This window comes from Fundulus heteroclitus, chromosome 8 (genome assembly GCF_011125445.2).
Source record: "Fundulus heteroclitus isolate FHET01 chromosome 8, MU-UCD_Fhet_4.1, whole genome shotgun sequence".
Lineage (NCBI taxonomy): Eukaryota > Metazoa > Chordata > Actinopteri > Cyprinodontiformes > Fundulidae > Fundulus > Fundulus heteroclitus.
The window spans coordinates 4,181,107-4,207,108 of NC_046368.1; the positions used below are offsets into that span (position 1 = coordinate 4,181,107).

Sequence of the window (26,002 nt, forward strand, 5' to 3'; positions counted from 1 at the left end):
TAATTTTTTTTTTAAAAAGTGGGGAGTGGTGGCCTAGTGGTTAGAGCACAGAGCTTTGTTCCCAGAGGTTCTGAGTTAAACTCCCACAAGCTGCCATTCTGGGTCCCTGAGCAAGACCTTTAACCCCCAATTGCTCCCCAGGCGACGCACAGTGGCAGCCCACTGCTCCCCAAGGGGATGGGTTAAGATGCAGAAGTGAATTTCTCCATTGTGAGATCAATAAAAGTCAATTATTATTATTAAAAGCTAGGTTGAACTAATTAGCCAAATGCTGACTGGAAATACTTATGGCTACTCGCTAATTGAGGGGTCGTGACAGCAAGTTATTGCAACTTGCACAGAGACTTTGCAAAGTTTTTACGCTCGGATGCCCTTCCTGATGCTACCAGGATTCTAACCCGCATCCCCTGCATCAAAGACGTGGACTTAGCCCACTACACAATATGCTAACAATCTTGTATAACGCGCTGCTGTGTGTGCTGACAGAATAGAAATTGAACCAGTCAATTGTAAATGTTTTTATATTCATGAGGTTAGAACGTTCTACATTCACTTCAATTCTATTTACAAAGCTGTAATCTTAGTACGACTCGTGTCAAAGTCAAATATTGGACAACATGAAAGCATTTTGTTTGCTGATACACTGAAAAACAATAATTTTACACCATTTCCAGCAGTCTTACTGACTATAAAGATTAATTTGTCTGTTTTTGTCTTTGAATTATAAGGACGATGTTGATTTAAAAAAATGTGTTTAAAAAAATGTATCATAGTTTTTGCTAAATGAGAAGTAGCATTTGGCTAAAGGTCCTGTAGCATTGAATTCAACCTAGGTTAAGCTAATTAAGTATATGCTAGTTATCTGTTTGCATGAAGTGCTAGTTTGCTGTCATTAAAAAGAAACTGAGTCAAGGTGATTTTAAAACCTTTTTTTTTGTTCTGGATAATTTTACCTTAATATAGGTTGTAGTATAATGTTGTAATCATTCCCATGTGAAAGATATAACCTATTCAGTGAAAAAGAATGGAGCTCCAGTGGTTTGGAAATAATACTGGTCCTAATTTTTGCTACATAGCAAATAGCGTAAGGCTAATAGTGCAATAGCATTCTATACAAGCTAAGTAGCTATTTGCTTACTCCTATAGAAGAACGCTGTTGTTTACTGAAATAAAAGTGATTTTTTTCAGTGACTATCAGTGTTTAACAGATTGGAACATCCCTATAAAAATCTACTAAACCTACTAAGGCTTTTCAAAGCCAACAAATCTCAGTCTGCTAGCTTAACGGTTTTAGTTGAAATTCAGTTTTCCACTTTTTCTTGTCTTTTGTTGTTGTTTTTGTTGCCACTTTTCACAAAAAATGTATAGGCTCTAAAACGATATATAAGATATATAAAACGTGTCACTGTTGAACATTTTACTTTTGGAAAATTTGGTGCCTTTGTTGGATTGACGCACAGAAAATATTGGTGTATGTAAAACCTTCAGTGTGTGTGAGTGTACTCCTGTGATGTAGTTAGTTACCGAGGCAGATAATTATTACATCTGTTCCTATATATGTACAGAAAAAAAATTTCTCCCAGCAATCTTTAAGTCTCTGAAGCTGTGCAGCTGTTTGGGTTTTATTAAAAGTATGACTGTGATCATCTCAGCGGGACACTGTTTTAATTAGCAAGCAAACCGACATGTCGTCACTGAGTGTTTCCACTTGGTTTAGCTCATTTTGCTATATGTGATATCAGACTATTGTGGTTATTGTTGGAAAGATTTGGGCCTTCCATCATCCTTCTGCCTTGTAATATTTGTTTTTGTATGTTAATATATGTATGTTAATAATTTTTATGGTTAATGGACAACCTTGCACTGTGTGCTTTGTCTTTCTTTCACAACAGTTTCATTTCATCCGAATGGCATCACGTGTTGAACTGAACTAAGATCCAAAAGGACAAACGTGTTTAAGAGAGTATTTTGTTAACCATTAATCTGCTGTAAGTCTCTTGTTTTAAAAGGTATGATAAATGAAACATTTGCCTTTCGGTAGTAGGTAGCGCCATCTACAGCAGTTTCCACCAGCGCTGTGGAGGAATTCTGTCCCACTTTCCAACGTTGCTTCAGTTCACTGATGTTTGCAGACCCCCTCTGAAGATCCCGCCACAGCAATTTTAGTCATTCTGTTGTAGCTTTGCTGCTGTGTTTGGGTTCATTGTTCTGTTGATGGCCCGGTTGCAAGATGTTTTCCTCCTGTCGCTGCAAGAGAAGCCCGAATCATTGCTCTTTCACCTCCATGCTTGACAGCTGGGTGAGGTGTTTGTGCCGACATTCAATTAAATTCAGTTCAGTTTTATTTAGCACCAATTCATTAAACGTATCATCTCAAGGCTCTTTCTAAAGTCAGACTCCATCAGATCCTCCAGGTTGGTGAGAAAGTTTCCTCTCTAAGGAAACCCAGCAGGTTGCATCAAGTCTCTCCAAGCAGCATTCACTCCTCCTGAAAGAGCGTAGAGCCACAGTGGACAGTCGTCTGCATTGTTGATGGCTTTGCAGCAATCCCTCATACTGAGCATGCATGAAGCGACAGTGGAGAGGAAAACTCCCCTTTAACAGGGAGGAGAACCTCCAGCAGAACCAGAACCAGGCTCAGTGTGAACGCTCATCTGCCTCCACCCACTGGGGCTTAGAGAAGACAGAGCAGAGACACAGAAAGCACAGAAGCTCACATTGACCCAGGAGTACTTTCTATGTTAGAGAAGACAGAGCAGAGACACAGAAAGCACAGAAGCTCACATTGACCCAGGAGTACTTTCTATGTTAGAGAAGACAGAGCAGAGACACAGAAAGCACAGAAGCTCACATTGACCCAGGAGTACTTTCTATGTTAGAGAAGACAGAGCAGAGACACAGAAAGCTCAGAAGCTCACATTGACCTAGGAGTACTTTCTATGTTAGAGAAGACAGAGCAGAGACACAGAAAGCTCAGAAGCTCACATTGACCCAGGAGTACTTTCTATGTTAGATGGTAATAAAGGATGATCTGCCTCCCCTGATGATGTCACAGCTAACAGAACACCAGACCAGGTGTACCTTCTATGAAGAGAAAAATTACCAAAAAGTTAAAAGCTGAAATACCAACAAACAATGCAGATTGGAGAGCAGTAGGAGAACTCAGCTGAGTGAGAGAAATAGACCCTGATGTCCTCCAGCAGCCTAAGCCTATAGCAGCATAACTACATTCTGTGTTGGGTTTAGTAGAAACATCTCTACTTTACTGTGATCTTTAACCTGCTAAGACTTGTAGAGTCTGACATGTTTTTTCTTAGGAATAATTTTCTTCTTTACAGGATGATAGACTTCAGATACTTTTGAAATCACAGCAACATTTGCTCCTCTAACCTCATTACTGGTCTCTTTCCATCCTGTGGTGATAGAAAAGCTATGCTGTAGAGCCGCAAACTCCTGATCTTAAAGAGGCTTTTATGCTGATCATCAGTTAATGAGCTTCAAAAAGTAATTCTACTGTAGATAAATGTGCTTATTTGTTCCAGTTGGATTAATGATTTGTATTTTGTCGTGCTAAATCCATATATCTGAACAACAATATCTGTCCCTGATGACATAACTTCTGGGATGTTCACGATCTGAAACCAATTTTATTATATAGTGCGGCGTTTTTTGGTAATAACGTAAGTCTTCTAAATAAATTTCTTCCATTAACCTATTGAAACGAAAGACAAAAAGGAATAAAATGCAGTTTCTTACATTTTCAGTAATTAAACATGAAATTTCTTTCATTTTAATGATCATTTGTAAAAGGCTTGTTAAAGTTCATGACTTAATGATTTCTGAGCTTCAGCGTTCCATGAAATTATTTAAACTGTGCCTGTGGCTCGTTAAACAGCCTTTATGGCCGTGATTGGTCAACATGGACAGCATTAATTAGGACTAATCACCTTAACTGAAGTAATGTTAGGCCCGCCCTCATATTCTAACGTAATAAACCCAGGATGTGTCGCAGTAAGGAACCAAAATAATTCATTAAATGGTGAAATAATGTTTTATGTATAAAATCTTTAATCGCGTGCAGTTTACATCATAAATCTGTCTATGTTTGGAAGAACTTCTCTCCTCCAGGTCTCTTCAACATGTTCTTGATGTTCATGTTGAATTTAGCCTTTATGTGAAGGACCCTAATCTGCTCATCTTGGAAAGTAACGACTAGCGGTAACTTAAAATGTTTTAATGATTAAAGTAGCTTCAGTCAGGAGATAATCTCTCCTTTAATGAAACTTTGTGGACAGCTTTGATCCGGGTTTGGTTTCTCTGCTACGTTCGTCAGTTTGTGGGATTTGTTGGCCTGTTTTTCCTCCATACCGTCAGATTTGACCTGCTGTGATTTTTTTTTTAAGTGTCACTCAGTTCTGAATCCAAAACGGAGAACCTGCAGACACCCAAAAGGCGGAAAGCAAGAAAGTTGACAGACAAAAAGTTTCCTTGAAAGTACATATCAGCCTCTATATTTTTTTGATTTGCAATAAATTAATCCAAAACAGGGAAATTTGCTTTAAATGTTGGATCACATTTGTTTAACGGAAAAAATAATTCATCACAGATTCCTGAGATTGATTTCTTGTTTATTAATCTGGTTTAAAATGGTAAATCGCCACTTAATTTTCTTACATTACAAACTTATAAAACTGATTACATTTTTCTTCCAAAACAAAAATCTCCACACGTATAGCTGATGAAGTGGATTTATAATAAAAGCCTTTTAACATAAGTATTCACACCCCTCAAACTGATCTCCATTGATTACAGCTGAGATGTTTCTGCACCCTTGGAGTCCATCTGTGGTAAATCCAGATGTTTGAGCATCAAAGTCTGAATGTTAACACACTGGAGCAGAACCAGAGGCCAGGGGTCCGTTCTTCGTACGTCGCTAACTCAGTTAGCAGGATTTCATTGTTGACGATTTGGCATGATCTTGGATCGTTTGGTTCTTCTAAACTCATCCTGAACTTGTTGTCATAGCAACATGTGCGCCAGCTTAAACCTGCTCGAGAGCAGGCTTATTTCATGTAAACAGAATTAGATCGCAGCTTTATAAACGGAGGAGATAGGGAAGTCTGTCGTAGCTATGTCCATTTTTACGACACCAACCTGTTGCGGAAGGTGCAAGAATAATTTCAGAATTTTTCGAATTAATTGCGTATTGCGCAATAAACAGGATCCTTTAGCGCAGCGCGACAGTGTAATTGTAGAGAGATTTTTCTTGGTGGCTGTTATAAACAGACAAACATCATTTAACAGTGGCTTTTAAAGAGGAAAAAGTGATGTTAGAGCCATAAATCTAAAATATTTAAGTTATTTGTATGATGGTTTGCTTTTTATATTTATCATATTCAGTAAGAAGATTTGTTCAGGCCATTTTATCGTGAAGTTTAGTTTTACTTTGAAAGGCTTGCTTCCTGTCGAGCCGTATATTGTATTAGAAAAAACTATGGATGGATTATCTAGCCACGTAGCAATCCAGTTTTACCGTGTAAACTGTGGATGAAGATGAAGAATTTTTTTTGTTAAAAGTCCCAGTGTGCACGTGTCCTTTACTTCCAGTAAAGGACAGGAAGAAGAAAAACAATCTTTCATAACAGTATATTGTTTGTTTTTTTATTTTTGTAATTTACGATGAATGTTTGGTCCCCTGTAGGAGGAGCTGCAGGCAACTCCAGCGAATAGGGATCCAAATAAAAGAAATAAAGACGGATTACTTACGATCTCTGCTTAGAAACACGGCGGTGGAAGCATCATGCTGTGGGAACGTGTTTCTGCAGCATGAACTGGGCGGCTAATCTACATTAAGGGTCCAAACATAACAAGACTCTTCAGGAAAAGATGCTGCAGTGCGTTGAGGCTCGGCGAGCCGAAGCAGAGGTTGTAACAAACGATGTTTCTATAAAGTTTTAAACCCTGGGCGTGAATACTTATGACACTGCATTAACAGGCTTTCTAGGAAACCTTCATTTTCCTCGCTGTTATGAGATAATTAGAAAAATGTGGAAATATTTCCTCATCTTAAGGACAGAAAAAATGCTCCTTTACAACTAAAAGTTTAAATATTTAGTCATTTTCTGCATTTTTAGTGTTAATCTGCTTTTAATTATTTTTTATTGTTTATAGGGAATGTTACTACCATCCCAGGCAACAAATGAGAATAATTTAGGTTGATTTTACAGAAAATAAATTACTTAATGCTCCTTTAATCCTGTAAACAGCTTCATACAAAAAAAAAACATTAAATATATTTTATCCATTTAAATAAGTTTGTCACTGAAAAAAAAGTAAAGAAAATGTTTTTTTTTTTAATGAAGTGGCACCAAAAACATGACAGTCACGAGTTCATCAAGTAGTTTTTATTTCTGATTATTTGCTCCAACTTTGAGGTTAAACTGCTGAATGTCTGCAATAATATTAAACACAATGAAAACTTTGGAATAGAAAATAAATGTGAACATTTTCCCTTCAGTTGATGCTAATTTGTTCTTTTAAGTCATGATGGAAAAATAAAAAATAACCTGAACTAAAACGCGGCTGAGATGTTCTTACAGTTCTTTCAGTCACAAAATCACTCCGGGAGGCAGAAAATGGTCAGCTGGAAATAAACTTTATGCAGCACAACAATGAGGCATTCAGCAGTAATCACACACATCTCCTTTGTCTCGCGTCATAAAGAAGGAAAATTGCTTCCTGCAGCTTTAATTTCTCGGCAGATAAACTTTCCTTCTCTTCTAAACATCAACAAGCTTCACATTTCGCTGGTTAAACCCGACGCTGAACCATAATCATTTTACCGGTGTGAGACTGAAGCTGGTTAAGTTATTTGTTACTGAGCGTCACGCCTGATTGGACGAAGACATTTTTTTTTTAAACACGTTTAGAGGTGGAAACTAGGACTTCTGTAGCGTTAGCATGCGGCGACACGTCTCGGCTCTCGCTGCTGAGACGCAGACGGTCTGAGCTGACGTAGTGGTGCGTTCAGGGCCGGCAGCGCTGGATGAAGCGCGGGTACAGGCACACGTCCCGGATGTGGTGTCTGTTCAGCAGCCAGGTGAGGAAGCGCTCCAGGCCCAGACCGTAGCCGCCGTGGGGACACGTGCCGTACTTCCTCTGCAACGCCGCGGGAAAAAAAACAACGGGTTAAACGGGCGGCCGGACGGCGAAGCAACGGCACAGAAGGAGCCGGGCGTCCGCTTACCTGATCCGTGTACCAGTAGTAGGGAGTCGGGTCGATGCCCTCCCTCTTGTAGCCCTCCAGAAGCTCGTCAGAGTCCCAGATACGCATCGATCCTCCGACGATCTCCCCGACGTTCGGCATCAACACGTCCACCTGGAGGCGATCCGGGGAGAAAGGACCGTTAGTCCAGACAAATTATTTCAGTTCGCTTGGAATCCGCTTTAAACCTGTAATCAGTGAGAATGCTGAGTCAGCATTCTCACTGATCGTTTTCCTGTTTTTCTTTATTGTTATTATTCCGTACGTTTTTCAGCGTCTAACTACTCCTGCATACTTCAATGATTTTCGTATCAAAACGTTCGGCTCGTTCTCGACATTACTGCTATATCTCATGGTTACTGTACCTTTTATACTTTTTAAAATATTTGAATTTTTTGTGCGTTTTTTGCTCCCATTGAAACGAATGCAAATTCCTTCAAATTCTTCCAATTTTTCAAATTTTTTTCAAATTTTTACACTTGTTCAAATTATTGAAATTGTTCAAAATCCTTCAAATTCTCCAAAAAAATGATACTACTATTTAGGGCTGAACGATTTTGAAAAAATAATCTAATTGCGATTTTTTTATCTTAATATTGTGATTTAATGCGATTCCCCCCCCCAGTTTAATTTATCATGTCTTTTTAAACATATACAAACAACAAATCATTTTGTTTCCTCACTGTGCAGATTAGTTGCTAAAAGACCCGCAGCATCTAAACTCAGAGCAGAAATAATTGCGTTCTGCCTACAATATATTTCAACCAAAATTGCAATTTTGACTTTTCTCTGCATTAACCACAAGCAACAAAAATGGCCTCTAAATAAAGATGTTTGTAAACAAGGACTATTTAAAACAAGAACTTTTAATGTTTCTATTAATCAGAATATTATTCAAGAGAACAGCTTTTAGTTGATTTGGACATCAATCCTTGTTGAACATAAAGTCCAACCAACAAGCAAGTCTATGTATTAAACTGATTGACCTGTACTTAATACTATGTATGATTATATAAACTCTAAAACAAGTAATAAAATTAGATTATCTCACTGCTGCAACTGTCTTCCCTTCCATGTGGAGGCAAACCCACTTTAAACATTTTACCAACACCTAATGGACGCGTCTAATTCCCTAATTGTTACATAGCCAAAAATTGCAGACTCTGAGATTTGGAAATTCCGTTTTTTTTAAATCACAATTATATAAAAAATGCGATTAATTGTTCAGCCCTACTACTACTATTACTATTGATACTACTAATATTGATACTACTACTACTGCTATTGTTTAACTGGTTTAGCTCTTTCATAACATTCTTCTAATCCTTCAGCTTTTGTCCTTTCACGTTCAAATTGGTTCTTCTTTGATCTCAATGTTTTTCATCTATTTTTTCCTCTTCTGCATCTTCTGCTCAAATCATTCTGCAGATTAGCATTCCTCACTCGCTGTTACGCAGGAACAGCTTTTTCTAGTTTGGAGACAACGTCACGCGGAATAACTACTTTTGATGTGAAAGCTGGAATAATGGATCGTTTCGGAAACTTTTCCAGCTTTAAGTTCCGACGTTTATCCTGTAAAGTCCAACTAAAAAGAACAGAGGAAATATGAAGACTGCTACAATGAGCCGGTCACATGAGTCTTCACACCTTTAAACGAATACTCTGGCACATAAACGGCACAAAAACGTCCCCCACAGTGAAGCACGGTGGGGGCAGCATCATGATCTGGGGTTACTTCTCTTTAGACGGAACCAGGGATTTTGTTGAGGTTTATAAAAACAGAATATTTCTAAATACGAATGAGTTCTGACCCAAAACCTTCAGGTGTCGGCTGGAAAGAAGATGAAGAGTAGGGCTGCACATAAAAATCCATTCAAAGATTAATGTCGATGTTTTTAAAAGTGATTTAATATTGATATTCTGGCTTTCAATGTCGATATACATCCCAACCACTAGGGGGCGTTATTACCGCTATTACTGTTCACAGCGAGGAAGAGCAGTGAGACGAATTTGCAGAATGGCTGACAGGATTTTAGATTTTAGAAGCTCCTTCGTCCCTAAAATGAGACGTTTGGGCACATTTTTTGTTTCTGTGATACTTTAAATGCTTTCAACCAAATGCACTTTATGTTCCTGTTAATATATCAGGGTTCAATAAATAGAACATAAATATAATATTTGGCTGGTTTTGTTGATTGAATAACTTCGAGCATTAATTTGAAAGTAATACATATCGATATAGGAGTCAAATCAAATCAAGCTGAGTTATATTGTGGAAATTTTACCTGATTTCCTTTTTTTTACCAATCTGTATAATATGATTGAATACGACTTTGTAAAGTGCCTTGAGATGACATATTTCATGAATTGGGGCTATATAAATAAAATAATATTGAATTATATCGAGGATTGTATGGAGTCGGCTCATCTAGATGACACCCAGTCCTGATGAAGAGCGTTATTTTACCAGCAGATCAGTGAATGACATCATAGGAGGCAAAATAAAGGCTGAAGATGGCTGAGACAGAGTCCAGAACTGAATGTGATGTCAGAAAGGTTCTGTGGATCAGCCACCGGGTCGGCCCAGAACCTGACACTGTGGCACAGAAAAATAACCTGGACCTCAACATCTTATAGACCAAAGTAACTACGGATGTCAGGAAAACTAAACGCACCAACTTCTCTGTTCCTGTGGCGCATTTATGGGCAACACTTTTGCAACCGGGTCCCTGCAGGTTTATCTTTTAGTTTTTCTTCTCTAACAAGTTTCTTTCTTTTTCAGTTCAAATGTTCGGGACAAACAAGAAAAAAAAAAAGCTCTGAAACAGCTCATCGTTTCTCATCGTTTAAATCAGGGATGGGCAACTGGCGGCCCGGGGGCTGCACACGGCCCTCGTCATCACTCAGTGCGGCCCGCGAATAGATCAATAATAATTTAATAATGATAAAAAAATAAAAAAAACAACAACAACTTGTAATTATACTTTTGACCGATAGGGGGGCCGTACCCAAACAATAGCGGGCATGGGCCGCTTTGCAACAGCGAGGAAGAAAGTCAAGAGCCCTGGCCACTAGCAGTGGAATAAAGGGAAAACTTGACGAGAAAGTCACATTTTTCAGACAAAATGGGAAGAAGTATGGACATGGGGAATTTTTTTTTTGGTCTCTTGTCATTCACACACAACATAAACCGTGAGAGCCGACGTGAGTTTTGAAACTGCAAAGCTTTGTCTTAAGCAGAAGATCAAACGTGCATCTACACAGCAGCACCGCGTTCACAGACCAGTGTGATGCATTCGTGAGCATCAGAAAGCTATGGTGCATTCAGGAGCATGGGACATTAGATTTTTCAGAATAAAAAGCTAACAGATGTGCATAATCAAAAAGTAACAGAAATACAATTATAGAGCATTCAGTATTGTAAGAAAGCCCACACAGTTTCTGGATAGACACATTATTGTTTGAGTTAAGTTCTGTTCCGTTTTATGCCTCTTTCCTTGTAAATTTGAAATGACCCATGCTCCTGAATGCATTGATATGGAGTTTAAATTCCTTTTTTGCAATTTTTTTTTTAAAGCAAACGGTTTGTCTTTTGCTTAAGGACATTAAAATGCATTTATATGCAGAAAATAGTTATATGTTGGTGCAGTAAACATACAGATATAAATTCATCTAAAATTTGTTCTTATTTAGAATAATTTGTAGCGTCTTTCATATCCAATTATTTGAAGTGCGTGGTCATGTGGCCCTCCAATGGTCATGCTGAAAAAAACGTGGCCCTCTTTATCATGGAAGTTGCCCATCCCTGGTTTAAATCAAGCAGACTTGGGTTTGATTGGCAGGTCTGCCTCCGTTCAGCTGATCCGTGTCTTCTCTCTGACTCTTCCTGACCTAGAAATGAGCTCCAGCGTCAGGAGCCCCATATCACAGCGGTTCTGGTGAGACGTGGCGAACCGTTCCTGCTTCCTTACCGACTCGGTGAGGCGCCGGTCCTCCGGGCAGCGCTGCATGTAGAAGGACTTGATCTCAGCGGGGAAACGACAGAGCAGGATGGTCTCGTTGATGGAGTCGGTCATCTGCCTCTCCGGAGCTTCAGGGATGTCCTGAGAAAAGCAAAAACGACATTTATCCTCAACCTAAAGTTCAGACACAGCTGGGCTCTCATTAAAAATGGTTCATCCTGTAAAATCTAGGAGGATCATAAACAGATTTACTGTTTACTAGACAGCAGCGCCCCCTGCTGGTGGACATCTACAACCATCTGACAGACCAGGAGATGTCAGTAAGGAGCAAAACATTTCCTCATGTTTCCATTTTCTCTGCATAGTAAGTAAATGTTTGAAGCAATCAACTGGTTCCCTTACATAGGACATTTTTGACCAATCTGTATAATCTGACTGATTTTGACTTTGTAAAGTGCCTCGAGATGACATGTTTCATGAATTGGCGCTATATAAATAAAATTTAATTTAATTGAAAATGTCTTTGGGTCTGAGAGTATTGCTCAGGGACCCAGAGTGGCAGTCTGTGGGATTTGAACCGGGGAACTCGCAGCCTCTGACGTCGCCCTTTACATCTACTCATTTCTGTGATTACCAGAAAATAAGAACATTCCATTAAACCAATAATATAAATATTATTCTGGCCCAATTGTGCACTTTTTTCACACTTTTTTCCTTCCACTCAACTTTCCACTCATACGCCTAGAAGGGGCAACCAGCTTCTCCAGGTTCTGACGGGTCAAACAGAACTCTGTATTTACTTATCCGATTAAATACTGAAACTAATCAAGCGGAAAAACAAACAGGACGACAGATTTAAACCGGCTGGCAGCTGCTTGGTGTGAATCTAAAAATCATAAAATACTTTTTCAGTCAGAATGCGCCGAGTCAAGTCGTCACCTCTCCAAACTCGTAGTAGGTGCCGTCGTCCTTCTTCACGTCGTGCGCTCTGAGCCACTCGATGGCCTCCGTGTAGTTCATCCTCCTGAAGGGTCTCTTCGGAGGTTTGAAGTCCTAGAAAAGCAGAAACGGCAACATTACCACAGACCCGGGCCTACGGAGCAGTAATGAAACGTTGGAAAGGTGTAAACCTTGAGTCTCGTACCGGGTTGATGTCATAGAGCAGCTGAGCAGCGGGAGATTTGAGGACGCGGTCCACCACGTCACACACCAGGTCCTCCAGTCTGGTCAGCAGGTCCTCAAATGTGATGAAGGGACACTCGGCCTCGATGTGAGTGTACCTGAGAACGGAGGCGGAACGACTTCAAGGTGACGGACTTTCATCTGAAGCGGCCTACTGCTGTCCCTTCCCCAGGTGTTACGACTTTTAACACATTCAGGCCTAAAGAGGCTCCTAAACTCAACAGACGACCCGGTCTTGTGTCTCTCGGCACTGAAAAATGACATTTAAAGGTATACTATGCAACCGGGGTTGATTTTCCAGCGAGGCTCCCCCCAGAGGGCGAAAGTAAAAGTGCACTGGCGTAAAGATGCTCAGCTGTTCTGGTTTCTCCGTCAAGCCAGGCGCGGTTGTTTTGAGCTTAGCAGACAGGCGAACGCAACGAAAAGTGGAAAAAACGGCAGTACAAACAATGACTAACACAGTGAAAGTATGAACATCAAGCTTCCCGCAGCGCTATCTCTCGCCAAACTCACGCTACCGCCTCGCCAACATTCAATAATAATAATAATAATAATATATAATAAATAAAACTGGATATGCTTGCATGTTTATTTGACGTTAACACGCGGTTCTTTGTTGCTTTCGCGCGTGCATATAGTGAATGGCAGGGCAAAAACACATGGAGTTCTCACCGTAAAGCGAGACCGACTCTCGCGGTCATGCACCAGACTTCTGAGCCTGTGAGTGCGGGCCGAGGGCTCCTGCAATGGCGTACCGCGCACGTGACGTCACCGTCTCAAGAGCAACGCGCCTTTTGCCGCTTAGGTAGGGCATACAGGAGAGAACGCCCGTAGTAACCAGCTGTTACACGCACAACAGAACCAGCGATATGACCGACTTTACAGCCGTTAAACTTTCCCAAGACGATGTCCCAGGCGCACGGATTACTGGCCGCACTGTCGAAGAACACACCAACCTTCAGCTCAAACGATGGCTTGAGTGTCGAGGGCTTAAAAAGACTGGAAAACTGGCCGAGTTGATGAACGGTAAGCTTTGTTTTTTTTTTCCTGCGCGGCGGTCATGGCGTCGTCGGCCGTTTTTTTGTTTGTAATCACCGTCCAGGAATGGGTATATGTTTAATGTTTGTCTTATTTGAAATGTTTTTGAGTAAGCTATCTGGTAGCAGGCTATCATGTTAGCGCCTGCTACCATGATAGCCTATATGCTATCATGGTAGCAGGCGCTACTTTATTAACATGTCGGCCACCAAAATACTCTTACCTTGACTTGATGTCGCTGGAATTGGGTCAGGATGTTCTTCGGTTGGGCCCTTTCCTCCAACAAAATGCTTGCTACATATGTAGGTGAATTTGGTAACTTTTTCCGGGTTGAACTGTTGTGTAGGCCGACCGCCCCGGTGTTCCAAGCGTACACATTTCTCCTTGGTAGTCTTGAAGAAAACATCCTTCATATGCGGCCGATCAGCGTAACTCGAGTCGCTGTTGCACGTTCCATAGCAACAATGTTTAAAAACCATGATTTTAGATTTGGAAAAAGCAGTCGTTTAAAAAAACCTAGGCTAACGCATGTCTCTTTTACAGCGACACAGCGGCGGACTATGCAAGCTTGCCCTACTGCGTATCACGTGATGTGACGTCATCGTGACGTTACGTTTCTAAAAATAGCTCGCTCGCGGTACGCCATTGCAAGTGCGGTATTTCCCCCACAGACCACCAGGGCGGCCGAGAAAACCTTTGTTCGACCTGAAATGACTCATTTAATCATCCAAAACGGTATGGAACACATTAATTAACTGAAAAATGTTGCATAGTATGCCTTTAAGAGCTTCCTCCCTTGGACTCACTCAGACAGATGCCTGCGGGTTCGGGACTGCTCGGCCCGGTAGGACTGGGCGATGCAGAAGGTGTCGCCCAGGGCGGGTATGCAGGTCTCCAGGTAGAGCTGGGAGGACTGGGTCAGGTACGCCTGCTCGCCGAAGTAGTTGAGGTTAAACAGCGTGGAGCCGCCCTCCACCTGAGTCTGCACCAGCGTGGGAGGAGTGATCTGGACATTTAAAGACACACGGAGGTCTGAGAAGTCATGGAAATTTTCCCTGATCCTGAGAGGACTTGATGTTACGTAGAAACACTAACGTGGTCAGAACTCTACCAGATATTCTGAGTTTTAAACTAGCGGCAATCATTTTTAAGAAACTCTTTAGTGATTTTTTCATATTTGTCAGCCTCTGAAAAAGTCTGATATATTAGAAATATATGCATTAAAAGTGCATCTAATGTATGACAAAAATCCTCATTAGCCATTTTAGCAATTAGCTAGTTGACTACTTAGCCTGTGAGATTATTAATTATTTTTTATGGACAGGCTACTAAGAATTATACCCGATTAGTTTGTGGGATACCTAGCTATCCTGCTAACTAGCATTCACCTGTGAATTATCCATTTTGTGAAGTACCTAGCTGATGATGCAATATTAAGCGTTTAAGCTATTTCAACCGTGAACTACTGCTCTAATAGCTTAGCTAATGTGCTAATTAGCTTTTTAGCATATTCAACTGCACTAGTTAGCTTATGAACTACTTGGCTACTAGGTTTAGTAGCTGTGGTAATGAACATTTTAGCTACTTGGCTTATAGGCCACATACATAATGAATTTAGCTGATGTAGTAATTTCGTATTAGCAATTTAGCACATGAATCAGCATTTTAGCTCTTAGCTCATGAGCTCATCTTAAGTGGTAATAAATTTCATCTACTTAGCCAGTCAACTACTTAGCTTGAGCTATTTAGGCTAAGATGGTGTGCTAATTAGCATATTAGCAACTAAGCTAATTTGCTTAGTTGCTAATGTGGCAATTGTATTTTAGCTACCTAGATTGTGAGGTACTTCACTAATGAGCTTAGTAAATATATTAATTAGCATTTTATGCAGCATAGTTAATAAAGCTGATGCACTCCAGCGCCTCGTCCAAGCAACAGCTACTGAATCGGGTGTTGCGCGCCTGGAAGACATCGAATTTGTAAAGGCAGAACAGGCGGGAGCTCAGTGATATATTTTAATTTTTACTGCATGGAGACCAACGTTTCAACATAATCTGTGTCATCAGACTCACAGTACGGGCTGATTAGTTACCTAGCTACAGGCTAAACAGGTTACTTTCTAATTAGCATAACTCTTACAACATGGAATGTCTTATTACTGCAATTATTGTGGTGGTCTTTTTAAAAAAATTACTTACTTGTATCTATCTAGATCTTGTTATCTTGTATTTAAGATTTTAAAATGCCACCAATTAAAACCACTAATGATGCGTAACAGAAATGAAACAAATGTTGCAGAATTATCATTAATCTCAAATGCACCAGAAAAAAACACAATATTGTGTATAACATGTAACTACAGATTGTATAGTCCGCTATTCTGGATTTATTATGAATAAAAATAGATTAGTTTGAGTTGGCGTTGCTGTGCCTCACCTCGTAATACCCGCGGCTGAAGAAGTGATCCCTGAAGCACTGCGTCACCGTCGACCTCACTCGCAGGATCTTGGAGACGTTCTCTCCTCGGATCATCATGTGCCGGTTGTTCAGCTGGACGTCCACCTCCGACTCTTCGTTCAGCAGGTTGTCGGCGCCGCCCGCCGGAGCTAACCCGATCAGTTCCCAGAAGTCGCAGTGCAGCTCGTGGCCACCGGGGGCCTGCGAGGAAAAGCTCGGTTAGTTTGCTCATCCCAACTTTTACACACAGATCTTAAATGTTCCAGACAAAGCCACCTTTTTACACGTGTTGCTGCATAGAAAACAGAACTTTAGTAACCTGATGTTCATTTTATAAAATGCTATGAAGTGTTAATAGCGGCTGTTGAAGACTTTTCTATTTGAATCAATTGGTTTAAATTGCTCATCAGCCATCTCCAGATAAACTGTTTGCTATAAATTAGCATTTTAACAATTTCTTTCTCTTAGAAGCTTGAATTTTATCATAATTCTTTGACATATTTCTTTAAAGGGATTTTATTTTTTAAACTTCAGTTCTGTTATTTTCCTTTAAAAGCACTCATCTTTTGTTGGAATGTATTTTTAGACGGATGCAAATTTAGCCATTCATCCATACTATTTACACAAAAAAGTAATTTTTTTAAATATTCTCCATTTTTTTTTCTATTTTTATTGGAGTTTTTCCACTGAAACGGAGCCCCAGCAGGTGTGTCTCCAGGCAGAAGGCCTTACCTGTTTCCCCTCAGGAACCGGCGTGATGGTCCCGTACAGAGCGACGGTACTCTCTGTGGACAGCACCAGCCCGTTGTAGCACTGACACTGAAAAACACATTTAAGTCTTGTTCATGAAATAAACAAATAAATCTTCAGAAAATATCTTGACCAAAAGTCTCGCTGCTTTTTTCTGAAGGTCTTAAAAGTTTTCTGCTGACACAAAAACAGCCATAAGACCCAGTAGACCCTCAGAAGATCAGGAGAACTCTTCCCTGCTTTGAAACCAACGATCTGGACGAGGACATGCAGAGAAAGGAACGTACCAGTTTGTCAGACAGCACACACTGGAGGAAGCCCGTTCCGTCGCGCAGCACGATAAACATCAGGTTCTTTCCTGCGGGGAACAGGAAGGTTCGTCACAATCCAGCTCTCAGTAAAGCCAAACGGTTCGTTTCACGCTGCGTTCCTCACCCTGCCTCCTGAGGCGGTGAACCCACCCGAACACCTTCACCCGCTGACCTCGCTTGGCCTCCAGTTTATGGATTTTCACCTGGGAAGACACAGTTTCATCGAATCGTTAAGTTTCGCCTCTTTGGCTCCATGTTTCAAACATTTGAACCAAGGCTGCAGGATGTTATAGGATGTTATACGAACGTCTGGCAACAATCACTGAGCTCCAAAGTGTTCTGTCAGGCTGAACCTCTAAGCCTAAAGTCCCTGATGATCCAGAAAGCCGTCTTCTCTGCAGCAGAGTCGTGCATGTTAGGACATTTTAACGGAGAATGATGCAGGAGGCTGCAGCTTTTCTCTGGAGGCTACATGATGTCAGCTGCACTGTAAATATGGGGTAAGATGACTGTCAATATAAACGTCTGCGTCGGTCTCTGAATCGGTAAACGCCAATAAATTTAAAATCGGCATTTGTTTTTGGTCGTCAACTCATACATACGTGTGACATCACATTTCATCTGTGAGGATACAAGTTTAGAAGTTGCAACAGTACGAGTACGAATCACAAATTTACGATTACGAATCTACAACCCCTGATGAAGCTGTTTTATACTCCTGACCAGTTGGTGGCGGTGATGCACTTGAATGTTTTTTTACCCTACCCCTATTAAACAAGGAGAAGAAGAAAAAAACAGAACATGCATTCATACATTGGAAAACATGTGTTGTCATTACTGCCACCTACTGGTAGGGAGTATAATAGCTTCATCAGGGGTTGTAGATTCGTACTCAAATTTGTGATTTATACTTGCATTTTTGTTGTAACTTTGTAACTTTTATTCTCACAAATGAAACGTGATGTCACATGTATGACAAAAACAAATCTTACATTTATTCCCGTTTATTGACTAACATTTACAACTTCAGAGTAAAAGCATACATTTATATTGACAGTTGTTTTACCCCATAGCTAAAGCATTGGGCTGGTAAACATGGTTAAAACTGGGATTATTACCAACTTTTAGCCAAAAAAGGTCTTTCTACTGAACTACCTGTATCGGATGAAATAAAAATGTATCCAAAATGTCAAAAAATGTAAATAATTAAAATACTGAAGCTGGATTATTTTAAAATACCACATTTGTCAACAAAATCTACCCAGAAAAACATTCATATTTAATTAAGTTTCCACTTTGTGGCATTTTAAAAGTGCAATTTATTCCATTCCTATAAGAAATTCCAGGTCTTGTTTTGAAGCATGAACCCTAATCAATTTAACCCGTTTACCAACGTTAATCGGCTCATAAGGAGAAGCGTCCATCATGTGAACGCTTCATGAACGCTGTGATAGACTGACCGTCTCGGGCTCCGGCAGGCTGGGATCGTTCTCGATGACGATCTTCTTGGCCTCCTCCAGGTTCTTCTCCCTCCTCTCGTTGTCCTCAGCCTGGGAAACAAATAAAAAGCCACGGTTTAAAAGGAGTCAGTCAGTAAATCCGAATGACAGGAGAGCGGCGATGGAGAGGAAAAAAAACTGAACCACAAACCTCTTTTTTGTCTTTGCTGTCGTTCTTCATCTGCTCGCGGTTGAAGGCTTTCTTGGCGTTCTTCATCTGCGTCTTTGAGATCACCGCCCAGCGCTAAAAAAAAAAAAAAACACAGAACAGGAAAATCCAAAGATTTCAGGAAATGGCTAAAAAAACATTTCTACATCTGCAGTCAAACGACTAAAAGGTTTAAAACAACCGGAGCTGCGACCAACAAGGCTGCAGCGCCAGCGTCAACTGGCGGCCCGCGGGCCACATCCGGCCCACCAGAGCTTTCCTTCCGGCCCCCAGAATATTTATGAATTCAGGAATAAGATAGTGAAGATGGAAAGTATAATATATATGATCTTTAGTTTCAGCTGCCATTAGACAGTTTAATCAGTTTAATGCTTCTTGAAGGATTGCGATTTTATTATTATTATTATCTTTTTTTTCTTAATCCAATTTTATGTTTTTATCCTATTTTATACGTTTTTATCTATGCTATCGGCCAGATGAATTTTCCCTATCGGGGATCAATAAAGTAATTATCCATCTACCATATATACTTTTTCTTCATGCGATATTCAGAATTTCTTCTCGACAGCGGCGCAGATTTTGAACCTATAATATCGCTTTCGCCCCCTAGTGGCTTGCTGCTGTACAGGTAACGTGAGTCTGTTAACGTTGACAAAGCTTACAGGACTGTCTCAGAAAATTAGAATATTGTGATAAAGTTCTTTATTTTCTGTAATGCAATTAAAAACCATGAAATGTCATACATTCTGGATTCATTACAAATCAACTGAAATATCGCAAGCCTTTTATTGTTTTAATATCGCTGATTATGGCGTACAGCTGAAGAAAACTCAAAAATCCTATCTCAAAATATTAGAATATTTCCTCAGACCAAGTAAAAAAAAAATTAAAACAGCAAAACAAAATCAAACATTTGAAAATGTCCATTAATGCACTCAGTACTTGGTTGCACAGATTAGTGCATCAATGCGGCGTGGCATGGAGGCAATCAGCCTGTGGCATTGCTGAGGTGTTATGGATGCCCAGGATGCTTCAATAGCGGCCTTTAGCTCATTTGCATTGTTGGCTCTGGTGTCTTTCAGCTTCTTCTTCACAATAGCCCACAAATTCTCTATGGGGTTCAGGTCAGGGGAATTGGCAGGCCAATCAAGGACAGTAATGCCATGGTCAGTACACCAGTTACTGGGAGAATCTGATGTCGTCTCTTAACCACTACCATACTTGTGATTTAGTTTACTGAACCAAGCTGAGTGTTTTTCAAGGCTCAGGAAACCCTGCAGTGTTTCCAGTTAATTAGACGATTCAAGTGATTAGTTGAATAGCCTACTGGTATACTTTTTCACGATATTCTAATATTTTGAGATAGGCTATTTGGGTTTTCTTCAGCTGTAAGCCATAATCAGCGATATTAAAACAATAAAAGGCTTGCGATATTTCAGTTGATTTGTAAAGAATCAACTTTATCACAATATTCAAATTTTCTGAGACAGTCCTGTATATGTCATATTTTGTTAATTTATTTTGTCCTCACAATGTCTGCCGAGAACAGATGCAGTTAATGACCTCTGCTCTGGAGAACCATGAACTCTGAGTTACCGGGACATTGGCGTCCGTCAGCAAACAGTCTAGATGGTCTGCATGCTGCAGGTGTTGTTCTGTTGGATTACGATCCAGGACCAGAAGTTCTATTCATAAAAGGACCGTTAACAGCTTTGAACGTTTGGGCCGATGTGTCAGAAGGAAACCAGACGCTAACAGGAGGATGATCTGCGGAGGAGAACTCACCTCGCCCTCCTTCTGGGAATCCACGTAGACGGTGGGGAACGGCTCCTTCCCAGCAAACAGCAGAGCCTGAGAGGTTTGGATCAGAACCAGAACCAGAATCAGAGGAGTCTCTGTGCTAGAGCCGCGCCATACGACACAATAAAAACAATTATTAAAAAAAATAAATGAAATCACAATATCCTCTTCTGTATTGAATGATTTCAATGATTATATTGTTTCTAAGGCAGAATCTGTTTCAATATAATCAAAAAGAACAAATCAATAGAAACTAAAATCATTAATAACTAATTAATTATTAACTAATGCATGAAGGATCATTTTTCCCTCGGCTCCTTTAAATCTGGACTGAAACCGTCTGCAGCTGTTGATCATAATCTCTCTGATGAGCGACTAAAGCTTGAGATTAAAGATTCATTCTGCATTTTAATGTTTCTGTCTTTTTATGCAACGCTTTAAAAGTGACAAAACTTGCTGCTAATTTTTCCTCCGTTTGATGTTCTGAGCATCACTTTGGCATTTTCTGGTGTATAAATGGAAAACTTGACCGGCTTTACCAGACCGGTGGAGTGCACCACTGATACTTCTACTTGTATAACTGATACTTGTATAACTGTTACAATTACTGTAACAAGTGTTTTGCAGTAACTACGTGCAATAATGTGCTGTGTTTATTATTATTATTATGTTATATTATTATGTTATAAAGGTCACTCATTCCTGCTGCTACCTGATCATACTCGCTGCTTTATAAGTGTAACTATTAGAGTAACGACTGCAACCATGCACCATAGCTGCAACAATACCTGTAATAACTTATGTGCAATAAGCTATTTAAACAAGGTGCTACAATCCGTGCATTAAGCCTGTGCAATAATCCTGTATAAACTGTATAAACTGTGCAATAAGCCTGTGCAATAGTCCTGTATAAACTGTATAATAACATATGTGCAATAACATATTTTTACATAGGAGTGTACAGAATTGTATATTGTATATAGCTGTATAACTGTATCTAACTGATTCTACTTACCTACTTTGACACCTTCTTCTGACTTTTGACTATTGAGCCGATGGGACAAGTGAATTTCTCCACTGTGAGATCAATAAAGCTTATCTTATCTTATCTCTGCCACCCGAGCAGCGAGTCTCTGCAGCCACTCCAGAGCTACCAGAGGCCTCCTGGCTGCTTCTAGAATAACGCTTTCCTAACCGGACCGGTGGGTTTTTGCGCCGCACAGTTGCTCTTTTCTAGTCAAACCAGTCAGACAGAGAGAGAGAGAGAAACACTGAGAAATCCAGCTGCCCCTGAACACATCTCCTCAGGGAAAGCTGTAATCCAACTCTCAACCTGCCGGCTGCCTCCTTCAGATGTTCTCTGTGAGGTTATTCTATGACCTAATTAGGTGATTTCTGAAGCTAATTAGTTTATTTATTAATTAACACACATAAGTAATGAGGTTTTTAGTTTGTGGGCATTTCAGAAATTCCCTAAAGCAGCAGAATAATTATGACCTATTGATGCACAAGATGCCTTTACTATAAGAGTGTAATTATTATAATTAAGTTCAGACTACAGGGTGAGACGTCTTCTGTCTGCTCAATAGTTAACGATGCGGCCAATTAAAGCTGCATTTTTAGTGTTTTATTAGATTTTAAAGGCCGTTGTCGTTTTTTTTTTATGTTTCTTGATGAATCACTGAGTCGGTTCTGCTGCCCGGCACCGGACCAAGCAGCATCTCTGCAGGAGGACCACCTGCCTTCAGGGGAGTTTTGAAGGGTTTCTGCTGCGACCCGTCTCCATCCTGGTCGCTGCCGCATTTGTCTGAGACGTAGAGCTCCGCTGAGGAAAGAAAAAGACAGAAAGGCAGCGGTGAGGACGGCTGACTGGGAGCGTGTTCTGCCGTCGTTTGACCGCATGAAGCCAGGGAGTCTGGGAGAAATCATTTAAAGGGAAGCTCTTCCACCAGAGGAGGGCAGCTGACGGTGAAACGAGTGAATTATGGAGCAGGAGGCGGACGATGAAACGTGACTTCTGCTCAAACAGAAAATCACCCTGATAACAATTATGACTTCTAGTCAAACATAAAATGGAAATTACTGCACGTTTGTCCAACATGGTGGATCTGAATAAGTCCAGCCGCTCACATGAAGCCCAGACTTCCCACATGTTTTCCATTTTAAAACTCAACCTTTATGAGCTGAAGTTAATTATTTAGGTTTTAACTTTAACTGGATGCTCCAAACAACCACGACGAACCCTTACAGCCCATACAAGTCCTGATTAACTGAAGTCCTCAGAGAATAGACTTTAAAATCCTTCTGTTAGTCTATAAATCCCTGAATTAGCACCTAAATCCATCACAGACTTGTTATCAGGGCATCAACCCTCCAGACCACTCAGGTCTTCTGGCTCCAGCCTGCTCTGCAGAACCAGAACCAGAACCAGAACCAGACATGGAGAAGCAGCATTTAGTTCCTATGCTCAACTGATCTGGAACAAACTCCCAGAAAACTGGAAAAGTTCCTTTAAATTAAGGTTAAAAACACATTTGTTTAGTTTGACTGTTCTAGTTAAATTGTTTTACTGAAACATCATAAGTTCAACTTTGTAGTCCAACTGTTTTTAAAATCATTAATATTTGTTTCTGTTTTATTTTGTTTCAATTTTTCTACATTTTATTCCAACTTTCTTTTATTGTAATTTTATTGGACCAAATTACGTCCAAGTCAGACCGACACCTCTGGCTGCTGGACGACTAACAAAAACTGATTTTGTTACTCAGAAAAGTTGTTGATGGATTAGTTTAAACCTTATAACTGAAAAAATAACTGAAACCAGAAGGATGAGCTCAGAGTCAAACTAATTCAACATTAAATCAGGGAGATTTGTCCACTTTCCAGCTAATTAATGCAGTTTGAAGTCATCAATTCTCAGCTGATTAGACTATCTTTGAAAGAAAAAAAAGAATAAATCACACACAGCAGCAGGATGAGTTTTTAAAGTCTAAAGACCACCCTCCTAATTACAGCCCCGATTGTCCATTTACAATAAATAGCACGCCTCCTTTTAACCCACATCTGTTCCTATTAGATATGAAGAGATTCAGTAAAACTGAAAGTGAAAGAAAGCAGCTCGTAAAATGTTGCTGCCTGATGCAACGCTGCAGCAGGACGTTTAAACACTCATCAGGAACTGAAACATTTCCAACAGCATCTTGGATCCTGCCTCCACAGCTCCAAACCTGCGCTGCCCAGAGGCGCCTCTGTTCTGGCCCAGAAACACAGTTATGTTTAATTCAGTCGTCATAAAATCACAAATCTATGTCATAAAAAAAAGAACAGTGAAACATTAACAATTACTGAAAATACAAGGAGCTGCCACGGTCTAAAGAACTAATTATTAATCAGTCGGGTCAAAATGGGAGTTTCTTCCCTAAACCAGCAAGCTAGATAAGAAGAATCAGAGTTGAAACTTGAAGGATCCATGATGACTGCACCGGTGCATACAGGTTATTGTTCCACCCTGTAGATCAACACGGGTAGGCGCTGAGCTCCAAGCTGGGGAGAGGCGCACACACCTCCAAATTGTACCCCTGCATCATGTGCAGAGGCAAGAAGGAAAACGTCCAGCCGGTGACTCAACTGCACGTGATTTTAAAATAACCATTTGCTCTTCAGATTGTCACTAAAATCTGCAGGTTTCTACCAGGGTCCCAAATTAACACACGCCAAAATTTTCCCATTTGGCGAGTAAATTCTAGAGGGCTAGCTGCCACATGGCGAGTAAATGTTAGCACCAAATAAATTGTGTTTTTCAGTCATCATCTGGGTGGATGCTTCTTTATGTTCCTCTGCTTTCAGCTCGTATGACAACAAACGTACACAAAGAACAAAACAGAAGCAGCAGCTACATCCTGTCTGTTTGCTAACAGCTAGCGTTTAGCTCAGGCTAATTACGTAGCGGGAAGTTAATTTTGGACACTGGTTTCCACTGGTGACCAATTTAAACTGGGTTTGGTCCTGGGCTACAGAAATATGCTTTTGACGCATTAACGGGGATAATCCAGCAGAACCCTTCCTCTCCTGTTGGATTTTAAAACCTGCGGCGTCATTTCCCCTTTTATAGTCGACCTGAGTTAAATATAATCATCATAAATATAAACACAGATATGAGTTTGAATGCTAAAACAGGGAAATTAGATGCAACTGTTCAGTCTTTTTTTCTCCTAAGCCCAGTTTTACACCCGGTGTGTCACAGGTGTAGCTCATGTCCTGCATAAGTTTGTGCATTTTAGGGCTGCACAATTAATCACATTCGCAATATATTCATCATTTTAAAAAAATATAAATTTTTGGCAATGTAACACTTAATGGATCAGGTCATTTAGGTGTCGGTAAAATGTTTAAAGTGGGTTTGCTCCACATGGAAGAGAAGAGAGCTGCAGCTGTAAGATAATTTAATTGTATCATTTGTTTTAGAGCTTATGAAATCATAGTTTTTACCAGAAACGTTTAGGAATCTCACCACAGCATTAAGTAGCGGTCAAACTAATTAATACATTGATTTGTTTGTTGGTTCCACTTTATGTTCAACAAGCTTTTCTCTTGAATAACACTATTCTGATTAATAAAAAGTTAAATTTCTTGTTTTAAATAGTTCTTGTTTACAAACAACTGTATATACAGGACATGTATTTGTCGCTTGTGGTTAAAGCATAAAAAAAGTCAAAGTTAAACCACAATCATGGTTGAAATCCATCTCAGTTGTGATTTCTGGCAAATATTACACCTGAATTAAGATACCATGGAGATTTAAGATAATTTTAATTATATTATGTAATTCATAAAAGGTAATCTGGCTAAATGTGGCGTTTCCTGGACCGGCTGGTTTTCTGATTTCCTCCCCTTTACCTCCGCGCTGCATGATGACAGCTGCCTTAGCCAGAATTAGCCTCATGTTAGCTTTCGCCTCTATTTACGGCTTTGATTCAGTCCGTAAGCGAACAGTGGGACCAGTTAGAGTGAAAAGGATCAAAACAGATGCTACTGAGTAATAAAATACAGGTTTAACCACATTTAGCATCTTTATGCTGACCCAGACAGAGGCTCACATGTCCCTGCTAACCAGCTAGCTCCCCCCGGATGGGCTAATTCATTCCTTACCGACCGAAACTTGGGCCACACCTTCAGTTATCTCCGTCGCCATGTCGGCCAGCCTCTAACAACAGCTCGCTGAAGAAGAAAAGCGTCAGTTTTCTTTGACAAAAAACTCAAATTGTCCTTTAGAAGCGAACACCGGCGACGCCTCCAGCTCCTAACGTGCAACCTTGCGTCAGCTTCACAGGAGGAGAGTGGCTTCCCCTTCAGGAGACGCCTGATTGGTCGGTCTGGATACGTCACATCCAAGGCGTTGAATGTGATTGGCTGGGTTCAATGCCAATATTATTATTATTATTATTATTAATAATAATAATAATAATAATAATAATAATAATAATAATAATAATAATAATAATAATAATAATAATAATAATAATAATAATATAATAATAATAATACTAAATTTTATTTCAAGTGCCTTTCAT

At 40.1% G+C, this 26,002-nt stretch overlaps 1 protein-coding gene across 2 annotated transcripts; it reads right to left on the reverse strand.

Annotated features, from left to right (window-relative positions):
* Window positions 1-6,382: 6,382 nt before the first annotated feature.
* nars1 (asparaginyl-tRNA synthetase 1) lies at window positions 6,383-25,773 on the reverse strand. Of its 2 annotated transcripts, none has more exons than XM_036139969.1 (15): window positions 25,602-25,773; window positions 22,175-22,257; window positions 20,418-20,483; window positions 18,615-18,707; window positions 18,425-18,514; window positions 17,089-17,167; window positions 16,941-17,011; window positions 16,636-16,722; window positions 15,883-16,104; window positions 14,253-14,452; window positions 12,371-12,506; window positions 12,166-12,279; window positions 11,236-11,367; window positions 7,247-7,378; window positions 6,383-7,158 (listed from the first exon to the last, which is right to left on the reverse strand). In XM_036139969.1, exons 1-15 carry the CDS (start codon window positions 25,621-25,623, stop codon window positions 7,027-7,029), a joined length of 1,659 nt encoding a protein of 552 aa, XP_035995862.1. In that variant the 5' UTR covers window positions 25,624-25,773; the 3' UTR covers window positions 6,383-7,026. The 2 variants fall into 2 exon arrangements, with proteins under 2 accessions (XP_035995862.1, XP_035995861.1); XM_036139968.1 differs by having other exon boundaries at window positions 25,581-25,773.
* Between the last annotated feature and the right edge of the window lie 229 nt (window positions 25,774-26,002).